This window comes from Mytilus galloprovincialis, chromosome 4 (assembly GCF_965363235.1).
Source record: "Mytilus galloprovincialis chromosome 4, xbMytGall1.hap1.1, whole genome shotgun sequence".
Taxonomy (NCBI): Eukaryota; Metazoa; Mollusca; class Bivalvia; order Mytilida; family Mytilidae; genus Mytilus; species Mytilus galloprovincialis.
Genome location: NC_134841.1, coordinates 40,406,323 through 40,419,380, shown reverse-complemented (window position 1 = coordinate 40,419,380; position 13,058 = coordinate 40,406,323). Strand labels below are relative to the sequence as shown.

Here is a 13,058-nt window from a genome sequence, read left to right as displayed (position 1 = left end):
AAGCACCAGCTATGGGTTTCTTGAAAATTAGAAGGGTATTAAGTTTTATCAACTGTACCTTAATAAACAATTTAACTACGATAGAGTATGCTATAATTTAAATGTTAATAAAGCTCTTCACGTGTTTCGGTTCTTATTTACCATTGGTTAAATTAATCTTTATAAAGTGTTATTTTTTTTAATTGTTTTTAGGATAAACCTGTCGTTCACACTGCATTAATTTGGTATTATACATTCTAATACAGAAAATCTCCAGCAATCCACTTTCTCAATTTTTGCCATGTTAAGTCATGATCATTACAGTCTTCTGGCCACTGTATGAATAATACATAGTTCCAAATATGAGTGAGCCCTTCAGGAATATCTTTTAAAGTTATGTCTTTAGATATGACTATGACATTTTCAATGTTTTGCATACTTATTTCGTGTTTCACTCTATCAATTTCAAACAGACAGTCTGGCGAGACTTTAAATATTGGAGTTAGTAAAAATATAACATGTCTACTGTTTTCTATGCTCTCTGCCTCTGCGTCATAAAATGACTCTCCGCCATAAAAGTCGCGATCTTTTACGCATATTTTGAGTTTCCATTCGTTTTCTAGTTCTGGAATAAAGTACTTTTTTTTATCCAAGGTACGCAATCCCCGCCATATGAAACAAAAACGTCATATGTGTATTTTTTACCATATTTCTTTTTAACAATTGTTCGAAATATGCGGTAAAAAAATATAGCTATGTTCCATCGTCTATTGTATAATAAAACTATCATAGTCAAGATACAACTTGTTCCTAACAAAATGGGAGAGACCATCAGCCATATTGAATTTCTACAGTGGGAAAACAAATCATGCATGCTTTCATATGCATCAAGTACAGTAATCACGGTACCGTTCACAAGTGTACACTTGTATGATCTGCTATATAGATTTACTTTGGTTTCTTGTATCCACTTGATAAAATCCAAATTGTCAGAATTACATTCAAATGCATTGCCATCAAGAAGAAAATATAAACCATGCTTTTGATTCATTAAATCCGCCCAAACACGAGTTTTATAATCCACTGTTGGTAGTAAGTTACTACTAAGGTCAAGTACTTTAATATCATTTTGAGAAATGATCTCACTTGGAGTGGACTGAAACAAATTATTAGACAAAGATAATTCTGATAGATGATCAATATCAATGAATAAATTTTCTGGTAAAATATTAAGACTATTATCTGACATATCCAAATGATTGAGGTATTCAAATTTTCTAAAAAGTGCTATAAATCTTTTGAAAAACATATCATCTGAACGAGCATGCATTATATGAAACAACCTAGCATTTCTCCACAAAAGATATTTTACATTTATAAAATTAACAAGCTCTATTGTGTACAATGTAAAGTGAAAATGACCATCTAAGACCAAAGTTTCTGTTTTGTATGAGGCGTTTCCTTCAAAAACTACAGCATTGTTTGTATAACTAAACGACACATCTAGGTAAGTCAAATTGCTTCCTCGACGTATAAAGAACAATCTAGAAATATCCTCACAGAGTACATTACCCAAAACTAATTTTTCTAGAGAACGAGGCAACTATATCACATTGTTAGACACATGATAATCTTTTCCGTAATATTGACGAAAATCATTTGCGTATAGCTTATATCGAACTGGAATATAAGAATAGTCAAATGTTTTCAACGCAACAGATTTGTTAAAAAATGTTTTTAACTCGTCCATATGACGTCCATAGGCAAACGCAAACCGGTTTCCTTTAAAATATAAATGTTTTAAACACTCTGGTCGATCAAATGACAATAGCGAGTTTTCATCAAAATCAACTATCCCGTTGTCTGATAAATCTAAAGTTTCTACACAAACAGCTTTCAAATATCTCATCATGCCTGCTGTGACTTTTAATGAAAACGGATATTCATTGATATTGAAAATGGGACAGTTAAGACTTTGAAGATTCAATATTTCAATAGTTTTGCCATTATATGGCGACAGTATGTTGAGAGCCTGTTTCAGATGCATGCATGATTCTTCAAAATGTATTTTGGTAATTTTAGGAAAAGGAACAAGAGCATTGTTTTCCACTTCCAAAAAATTTAAATGACATCTAGTCAGTTTCAATTCGTCTAGATTCGATGAAAAGTTTTCAAAAGTATATCCTCGTAGATATTTTAAAAAACAAAATTCAAACGTTAATGATTTCAGATTTTTCAGCCCTTGAAATCCTATTCCGAAAATCGGATTTGGCACAATATCTAATGCTAAGAATACTAGCTTTTTTAAAACAGCAAAAGCTTGATCTGGATAATGGTATAAATCCACAGTCGGTTGATTCGGAATATTCCGTCGTAAGTCCAGATTAATCAAATTTTGCAACGGCAAAAACATTTCTTCAGTATAGACATATTTCAGGTTCAAAATGTTGTCAGCCATATTCAGAAACTTCAACCGGGTTAATCCATAAAATGCATGTTCCTCCATTATGTGAAGTGTATTTTTAGCCAACGATAAATTGTGTAATAAACTGTAATTTTCAAAAGAGTAGTTACTGATACGACGAATTTTGTTTCCACTTAGATCCAGAACGGTGATATCACGTGGGAGTGTCTGTGGAACTCCTATAAAACTTCTTTTACTACAGTTAGCTGTCTTTATTTTTTCTGATAAATGATCATGAACTGTTATGTTACATTCTTGAGCATAAACTAAATAAAGTAACATGAAAAAGCCTGGCACTGTTTGATAAATATAGTTATACATCCTAATAAATGTGTTTTTATACCGACATGTTTAACTAATATATCGTTATTATACCACCATTAATACACGCACAAATGAAATAAACTCAAGATCACAAAATAACTGAGTTTGTATGGCTTGAATTTGATTCAGATGTCAAAATTGTATTTGCCACAGTCACAGTAAATAACTATCGTACACTATTCCATTTTATACACATTTTAAATATCTAGGCAAACCTACTCTTTGCTGTGTGAATTAAAAAAAACATTGAAGGGATCTGTCATGCGCCTTAACGTATATCATTCGATACTTTCTTCCGGGTAACTATTTTTATGAAATTTGAAAAAAAATGAGTTAACACGCAGGTGTAAAAATAAAACGATCGTTCGTAAACTGAATAAACCGAATTCATATAAAATTAAAATATAGATTAAATACGTATAGCGGTAAGTGTGTATATCATTTACTAAATCATCAAATAGTAAAAAAATGTATACTATCAAATGTAATAATAGTATCTTGATTTTCAGAAATCGACATTATTCTAATAAAAACAAAAGAGAAAAGAAATATATATAATTTCATTTTTGAAACATCAACTAAGTTTGTATTTACATAAGCAACACAAGGGGTGCAACAAATGGAGCAGGAACTTTTTTTTCTGCAGAAACTCGGTTTTCAAAGACGAAATCAAAGCAGTTTTCGTAATATAGGAAGCTTTTTTACAAAAAGAAACCTCAATGGTTTCGCGAGTAGCAGTTGACAAGAATCTTGAAATTTTAATTAAAAGTCAGCATTTAAAATGATTCGTATTGTAAAATCATACGTTCAGAAATTTTGCACTCAAGTAGACCAGAAACCATACCAATATATTTTCTACCTCGATGTTTTTGTCAAAACTTTGAGGAATTTTGGTCCTCAATGCTCTTCAGCTTCGTACTTTATTTCTTTTTACTCTTTTGGATTCGAGCGTCACTGATGAGTCTTTTGTAGTCAAAACACAAATACAAAATTTAATCCTGATATCTATGATGAGTTTATTTATATACAAATACTTCGTCAGTACAAAAAAAAGAGCCCTGACATAAAATAAAAACCAACACTCTAGTTGTTAATTTCTGTCATGTTGATCTCTTGTGGAGAGTTGTCTCATTGGCAATCATACCACATTTTCTTTTTTTAATACTCTAACATGTTACCAGGAAGACTCCTGAGAAGCGTCGCTGGCCGAGTGGTCTAAGTAGTAAAACTACTATATCACTACCCTGTTAACTCCAGTCTTAATTGAGAAGGATTGTCGGTTTCATATCGAAGTTCAGTGATTATCTTTGAGCACTCTGACTTCCTACATCAATAAAACTTGACCGCCAATAATTGGTACAAAAGTGTTGAAAGTTGCATTAGACACAACTCAATCAATACTAGTTACTGAAATTGGCACCACATAGTTTGACGGTCGTCATTACGACTAAATATACCTATACAATATTCTGTAAGTAATAGTTATCCCATGAGGACACTGACACACCAAGTCCGACTGCGATAACAATTTAACACTCCAGCTGTTTTAGATTAGACGAAAAAACATTTACAATTCATAAAATCCAGTTTAGTAAGCCACACAACCATTATGATATACTTTATACATAACTATATAATATATACTCTTTATGAACCCCGAACACGATGTTTAAATATGAAACATGTCAACTCGCCCCACTGGCCAATCTGGCTCACACTAAATCGCTACTTTCTGTAAAAATTGCCACTTTCTAAAAAAATCGCCACTTTCTAAACAATCATCCCACTCTTGTTTATCAACTCGCCCCACTAATGAAAAGGGTAAAATCCCATTGAACAATCAGTCTGACAACTCGCCTTATTTATGAAACATGTGAAAAGGGTTAAAATCCCACTGAATAAAGTTATGCATATTCGCCCTACTGATGAAAATATCTTGCTTCCTTTGAATATGTTAAATTCTTAGAGTTGGTATCTAGTCGTCCTAGTGTAGGGGTATATGTTGTTGGTTGATATGCCAAATGTCTTAAGTTCGATTGTTGTATTGTTGATTAGATATTCCCCGCCAAAAATGTTACAAAACAAAAGAAAGCATGCAAAACAAAGAAACTCAAGCCGGAGTGATCAGGAAGGGATAATCCTGCTAAGATCATCCCTGGTAGAACAAAGGAGCTGGGATGTAATTTTGTTGAAAATCGGTAGCGACAGAATTTTCTACTGCTCTATTTGAATTACTGTCGACCCTGATTTTGGAATTATCATTTTTTATGTTGTAGTATATTCCAATGGGTTAACTAAAATAAAAAATGATCGATGATATAAAGAAGAAAAAAAACTCATTTATATTCAATGAAAAGGTTACTCTATATAGCTACATTATTTTTATTTCGTATGATTCAATCAAGAAAAAATTAAAAAATACTGATATATCGCATCGAAGAATAAGCCCCCACAACTCCACTTATTTGTCAATTAGGGTTTTAGAAAATCAAAGATTGACCACTAAACTTTTATGCATATTTCAAATAACCTCATGTAATAAATATTAAATAATATGACTTTATTGATTGAAAATAAATACGTCACGCATAAAAAAATATATATTACCCAACAGTAATTCCAATACATAATAGACAATTTAATCGAACAATTACGCATAATACCAAATGCATTTGTCATATAATTCTAAGTTTAACCATAAGTTTGATCAAGAATCATGTTACTTTATTGTGTATAGGCCATAACTATTTATTACAATATTTTGATAATAATTTGATATTGATATAATGTTTCCTTTGATTTTCAAATACATAAGATAAATAGGAAGGGTATTTTACATCAAATCATGACAAATCCATAGCCTTAATTGTTGCCACATGATATCGAAATCATCGGTTTCATCTGGCCACTGAATAAATGATACATAGTTCCAGATATAAGTTAGTTCTGTCGGAATGTCTTTCAATGATATACCATTTGCTAAAACTATAATGTTTTCTATATTACGTATCCTTTTCTCGTGTTTTACTCTTTCAACTGCAAAAAGGTAATCTTCTGACGATTTAAAAGATGGAGTTAGCAAAAAAATAACATGTCTGCTCTTTTCTATACTTTCTGCTTCTATGTCAAAATAAGAACACCCGGGTAAGAAGTCACGATCTTTCAAACACATTTTGAGTTTCCAATCGTGTTCTAATTTTGGAATAAGATATTTTTTAATCCAAGGTCCACTATCGTCTCCATACGAAACGAAAACATCATATTTAAAGCTTTTGCAATATTTCTTTTTGACAATGTTTCGGAATTGTCGGTAAAAGAATAAAGAGATTTCCCATCGTTTACCATATATCAACAATAACAAAGCAGTTACGAAACACGTGGACAACAAAGTTGAGGCTACGGTTAGCCATGTTGAACTTTCACAATGAGAAAACAAATCATGGAACTTCTCGTATGCCTCTCGTACAGTTATTAATGAACCATTAGCAAGCGTACATTTATACGAGCGACTGTCAAGCTTGACTTTTGTTTTATTTATCCATTCAATAAAATCCAAATTGTCACATTTACATTCAAATGCATTATCTGCCATTAAAACATTTAACCCCTGTTTATGATTCATTGAATCTGCCCAAATTCGTGTCTTTTTATCCAATGCTGTTAACAGATTTTGACGAAAATCTAATAATTTAATGTTTGTAAAATCCGTAATTTGCCGAGGAACTAACCGAAATAAGTTTTTGGACAAACGTAATTCTGAAAGATATGTCATACTTTGTAACAAATTTTCAGGTAAAAACCACAGGGAATTTTTTGACATATCTAGGTGTTTTAAGTATTTTAACTTCTTGAATAGTGCCTGAATTCTCGAAGAATAATTCTTATTTTCAGGATTCATGTGCATATACAAACTAGCATCTCTCCATTTTAAAGTTTTGATTTTCCCGTTATTTATCAGTTCGTCTTGATCTATAAACGCAGAATGTGGATGGCCATCTATTAACAATGTTTCGATTTTCTGAGATGAGTTCTTTTGAATCAGAATGGCTGTAAGCGAAAAACCAAATGAAAGATCCAAGTATGTCAAATTGCTTTCTTCTGGAATTAACAACAGTCTTTCAAAATCATAACATAACACATTACTTAGAAGTAAAGTTGTCAATGAGCGAGGAAAAATAATGACTTCAGAAGATTTACTTTGTTTTTTCTCATGGACAATATTTCTACCCAGATCGTTATTGCTCAGTTCATATCGAACTGGAATATATGAATAGTCTAAGGTTTTTAAGTTTGTAGAGGTTTGAATAAAACTTTGTAATTCATCCATTTGTCTGCCCTTTGAAAAGGCGAAACGGTTTCCTTTGAAGTAAATATGTTCTAAACATTTTGGTCTATCAAACGACAGTAAAGAATCTTCCTCAAAATCAATTATCCCGTTGTCTGATAAGTCTAACGATTCGACACAAATAGTTCTTAGATATCGCATCATTTCTTTTGTGATTGTTAATGCAAAGGGATTCTTTTCATTACTGAATACAGGACAGCTCAATCCTCCGAAATTCATTAATGTAAACTTTTTACCCCCATAGGGAGATAAGATGTTTAGTGCCTGCTTGAGATGCATGCAAGTTCCTTCTAAGTTTAACTTGGTCATCTTTGGGAAGGGAAGAAGAATATTATTTTCTACATGGACTACATGTAAACGACATCCTGTTAAGTTGAACTCATTTATGTTAGAAGAAAAGTTTTCGAACACACTGTTGTTAAGGTATTTCAAATAACAAAGTTCGAAGGTCAACGATTTCAACTTTTTCAATCTCCTAAATCCTTTACCAAAACTCGGATTTGGAGCCATGTCCAATGCAAAGAAATCCAACTGTTCTAAAACAGCAAAAGCGTTATCAGGATAGTGGAACAAGTTGGTATCAGACGGTTGCTTTATGTTACGTCGAATATCTAGGTTTGTTAAATTTACCAACGGTAGAAATATTTCCGACGTATAGCTTTGCATCAAATTCAATTTTTTTTCTGACATATCTAAAATCTTCAATCGATTTAATCCAACGAAGCTCTTTTCTTCAATACATTGTAGTATGTTTTTCTTTAGTATCAATTTTTCCAATATTCCGTACCGTTCAAAATCATAATTACTGAGATTTTTAATGTTGTTCTTGCTAAGATTCAGTATATTTATATCATTTGGAAGAAAGGACGGAACTTGTGTTAGTCCAATATTTTGACAATTGGCTATCTTCTTCCTTCCTTCTGTTGATTCAATAAGCACAATGTCACATTGTAGGGATGTCACAAAGGGAATAAGCATGAAAGAAATTGCTATGTATTCAAAATAAGGCATTCTTACGAATTTACGTTTTTTGTGTGTGTACTCTTTTTTGTTTCGTTTCTTCATATACTGAACAACTTATTTCATTAAATGCACAGAAGAGATAAGTTAAGTAGTCGTTTATATTTTTTGTAAACTGAATTAAATGCTATCAATTAAGAGTCATTGTTTAGTGGAAAGTATATATTCCGTACACAGTATTTGACATTTCAAATGTTTGTTAATAATTATTTGCATATAACTTCAGGTCCATAGTTGTGATCTAGTAACTTTAAATTTTGGTTGGTAATAGCCCACCTTAAGAGCTATAAATAAACTAGCGAGTTTAAGTTCGATGATCAGTTAATATATTTCATTATTTCCCGCCTTCTTTATTCTCTTACATAATTCTGAAAAATAAATAGAATAGGGTAATAGTTGTCTTTGGATTTATGATTATGAATATTTAACAACTATTTTCTATGGATCAACACTTCAGATGAAAACGTTGTGCTCTGCCTAATGTTGTTTATATTTTTGTCGATTGTGATTTTAGAAATGGCATTGTCGGTTGGTTTTCGACTTGTTAGTTTGAATATTCCTTTTGTGTCTTTTATCTCTCTGCATATGAAAAGAACGGAATCTTATTCTCAGTGAAACAAGCTGACTATGCGGTGTGGGCTTTGCTTTGCATTGTTGAAGGCCGTACGGTGACCTATAGTTGTTAATGTCTGTGTCATTTTGGTCTTTTGTGGATAGTTGTCTTATTGGCAATCATACCACATCTTGTTTTTTTTTTATATTTAATGTAAAAATTTATGTTTTAAAGTACCAACAATTTATTTGGCTGACGTCATGTGAATCCAAAAATTTTAATATGTGAGTGTCAAGATTTATAAGTACTAATATTTGTTTTGCAATAACAGAAAATGTGCATTCCACAAACTCAATATACACGAAGTAGTGATATAGTTTAGTTTATCTTATTTTTGGGGGCTTTTTTGTATGAACTATAGAGGATTAATATTCTATTTTATTTATTTATTTTCAAACACCATTTTGTGTGGAGGATAATTAATTGATTATTTATTTTTAATATAATATATCTTACAAATTAATGTATAGTTAATACTATATATATATGTAAATGCATGAAAACGGGCCCTATACTTGGATTCAATAAATATTCTTATTCTGATTCTTATTCCTGAGTTGGTACAGGCATATTCTTATAAAGAAAACGGTAAATTATACCTTGTTTTATAGCTAGCTAAAGATCTCACTGGTATGACTGTCGCATAATATTCTATTAACAACAATGTGCGAACAAAACAAACATACAGTTTTGTTAAATGTCAAAACTTGGAGTACAACAGGTGGCATTGTGTTAAAACAAACAATTAATATGTCGACAAAGAAAATCTTTAATAAAAAAGAGAACATAGTAGTAAGCAAACAAAAATTCAGGAATATAAATAATGACCATAGCACAATAATGCAATGGCGGTATGTATAAGTACGATAAGGCGTTATATAAAAAGCAAAATTACAAAAATACTCCGAGGAAAATTCAAAACGGAAAGTCCCTAATCAAATGGCAAAATCAAATAAAACACATCAAACGAATAATATTGCATTTTTACATGAGGTAAAACTATGTTGCAATCGTTGTTAAAATGTATTCATTATTTTGCAAGTTGCTTTACCGAGGCTTACATATGCTGTTTACGTAAAAGCTAAAGTCATATGAAACCGCAAAAAAAAAAAAGAAGCATATTTTTTTATAAATATTTGGATAGTTTTTATTATAAAACTGATGTATATATACTTTTTTCAAAGAAAATTCTTTAGTGTGTCCACATTAAAAAGAAGTATACTTTTTTTTAATAGCTGGCTTCCAGGTAGAAATTCGCCGAAATATTTTCCGTATGCATTTGACTTTAGCGTGACCTTACTCGGAAAAATCCGGTGATCGCAATACGCATGGATCTGTCATTGAAATAAACTATTGTCTGATTGTACATGTTATACATGTGCTCAATATCCATGCGTTTTTGTTGATTGTTTACTATAAGGTGACAATCGGTATACTACGGCTTCACAACACGGCAATTAATTAGCTGAAATATTTGTTAAATCATAACAGAATGAGACAAAAACAATTGACCATTATACGATATTATTGCGTAAGAAATGATAAAATCTTGCACAGAAGACTTAGTTTATGATATATACATGCATTGTTTTAATTTTGTATCAAATAAGCATGTTCAAGTCCTGAATCAACATTTAACGCATCTTGAATATTGAAAAACAAGTGAATATCCACATGAATATAATACGTTCTGGAAGGTACAGGGTGTTGTTTACTTTGTTTATATTCAGAAAATTGCTTATCGATATTCAAAAACCAAAAATAAAACAACCTGATTTCCATTTGAAAATATTTGGGACAATAGCACAAAAATAAATGCATGATATAAATTAAATGAAAAACAATTTATAAAAATAAAGTGTTATTATCATAACTAACAAAGCACAATACATCCATACTTAAAACAAACAAAACAGAAAAGAGATAAAACACGTTCTTCTCACTATATACTTTGTTTGGTTATTTAAAGGTTGTAACTTCATAAACTGCGAATGGTTCAGGAACAGATGATCAACGTCGTCAAATCTTAGCCATTATCATAGAAAAAATGATTTGCTTCTTTTTTTTCTTTTTTCTTTTGTTTTATCAAATGATATGAATAACTAATTTTTATAGTTCGTTAATATCGAATAAATTTGTTCGTTTTATGTGGATGCTCTTAATATTACATGAATATTGTATATATACGTATATTGTGATATGAAGAATATTTAGAAAAATATGATTTTCTGATGTTTCATCCATTTTGCTTAGATTTAATAAATAAAATGTGTTTAAACTAGACTAATTAATACTGTCAATGTTTTTTTTTGTCATTGCCACATATAATATTGCACTGACTTTATCTTTGTATAGTTGATTAAAAATGTATATCAATCCGTTTCATGAAAGCTGTTGAAATTATATACATACATCTATGAATTGTAGGTTAATCAAATACTTACTAATTCAGTACTTTTTGCAGAGAGTCCTTGCAATGTTTTCTACATTTATTTGTTGTTTCGCAGTGATTGTGAAGACGTTATAACCATTCACCTTGGATTCTTGGTTTTGTTTTGCTGGCATTTACATAAACGAGGAGTTGCCCCTTTTGTTTACATTGGAAACTATTATTAACCAGTGTAAATTGATATTCAGTTATATAAAAGGTTTTAAGTTATAACACTTTACTTGCGTGTTTTTGTTTTTTACTTATGTGTACATAAATGCGGAGGAGTCCTACCTTTTGTTAGTATCTGAAATGATTATTATCCAGTGTAAATTGATATTCATGTTAATAAAAAGTGTTGACAATTTAGTAATGTTCTGCTCTATTCCGTTTGTATTGTTTGGATCATTTAAATTTCACCACTATAGTGTGTGATAACATTGTGTGAGGGAATTCGACGTTTGATGTACCACTGTTCACTCCAGTGCAATTTATGACAATACCACTGCATCAATCAGAATTATTCTTTTTGCAGTGTTTTAAGAAATGATTTTGCTTTGTTGTCGCGTATTATTTGTGAAACATTCAATGTTTTAAAAAGGCGAATTTTCTTTATAAAGTCAATGATTATGTTGACTTTTAAAGGCCAAACTTTCTACAGCCTTAAATACGCTAATGAAAGATCCAAAAACTATACCAATACATAACGACATGTTTAATGAAATTATACCAAATCTATTGGTTAACAAATTTTTACTCGTTATTGCAAAATAATGAACTTCATATATCTGACATTTTCTCCCTACCCAGTTTACCCCTATACATTTTTATGATGTGGACTGGTCATTGTTATTGAATCGTAGGCAATTTGATTGGATTAAGTTGTTATTAGTTTACCTTCAAACTTGTTTATGCTTTTCATACATGACTATTGATTAATTAGAACGTGCATGAATGTGTACGGTAACTAAAATGACCTTCAAACTGGACACTGGGCGAGTCAATATTATGTTTTATCAATGAAAGTTAAGGTATGAAAGGTAAGAATTGCCACTTATTCGATTTTCACAAAATTTTCGGAATATACAGTTGAAAGGTTATTTTTTTAAAGCCTATTGTGAAGAGTAAAGAGAAAGTTTACAAATAATACGTTTTGTTCCATTAAACAAGTCATTTTCGTAAGAGAAATACCGAAATATATTTTACGCACGACTACGGCAGGTAAAATTATTATTTATCATAATAAAAAAAAACATTTTTTAGTCTCATTGGAATATGTTGATTACAATTAATCCCAAACTTAAGAAGTAAGTAACTAAAGTCAAAAATATGTCCGATCTGCCTATTTCTGCACATCAAAAGTCAATACGATCGTTTTAAAGTCAATTTCGTCTACCTCACAAAATCTTGTTAGGCACTATAAAATATGTGATCCATATTAAGTAAAAAAAAAACGTCTATGGCAAGCCAGTTATATATTTATTCCATTTACAAGATATGTTATAAAGTAAAAATAAAATATTGTTAAGTAATCGAGATATCTTATATTTTTGATTAGAGAAAGTATCTAGTTTATTAGATATCTTATAAAGCAAGTAACAAGATGTCTTATTTAGTTAAACATACATCTTGGTTATTTTAATAAATATCTTATTAACCAGTATATAATTTATCAAAAATATTTTCATTTAACATATATTATATAAACTTATGTAGATATATTCTAAACGTCATAATATATCTATTGAACTGAATCAAATATCTAACAACAAATTAAATAAGATACCTTATACATCACATGCCACTTGTGAAACAGGATCAGATTACCCTTCCAGAGCACATGAATTCATCCCCAAATTTTTGTGGGGTTCGTGATGCTCAGTCT

General features: G+C 30.6%; 1 protein-coding gene and 1 pseudogene across 1 annotated transcript; both read right to left on the bottom strand.

Annotated features, from left to right (window-relative positions):
• Positions 1-212: 212 nt before the first annotated feature.
• Positions 213-2,838, bottom strand: LOC143070595 (toll-like receptor 4; annotated as a pseudogene).
• A 1,669-nt stretch (positions 2,839-4,507) lies between these two features.
• Positions 4,508-11,294, bottom strand: LOC143072137 (toll-like receptor 2 type-1). The gene is made up of 2 exons (XM_076246949.1): positions 11,190-11,294; positions 4,508-8,500 (listed from the first exon to the last, which is right to left on the bottom strand). The coding sequence occupies exon 2, from the start codon at positions 8,175-8,177 to the stop codon at positions 5,601-5,603; it is 2,577 nt and encodes an 858-aa protein (XP_076103064.1). The 5' UTR covers positions 8,178-8,500; positions 11,190-11,294; the 3' UTR covers positions 4,508-5,600.
• Between the last annotated feature and the right edge of the window lie 1,764 nt (positions 11,295-13,058).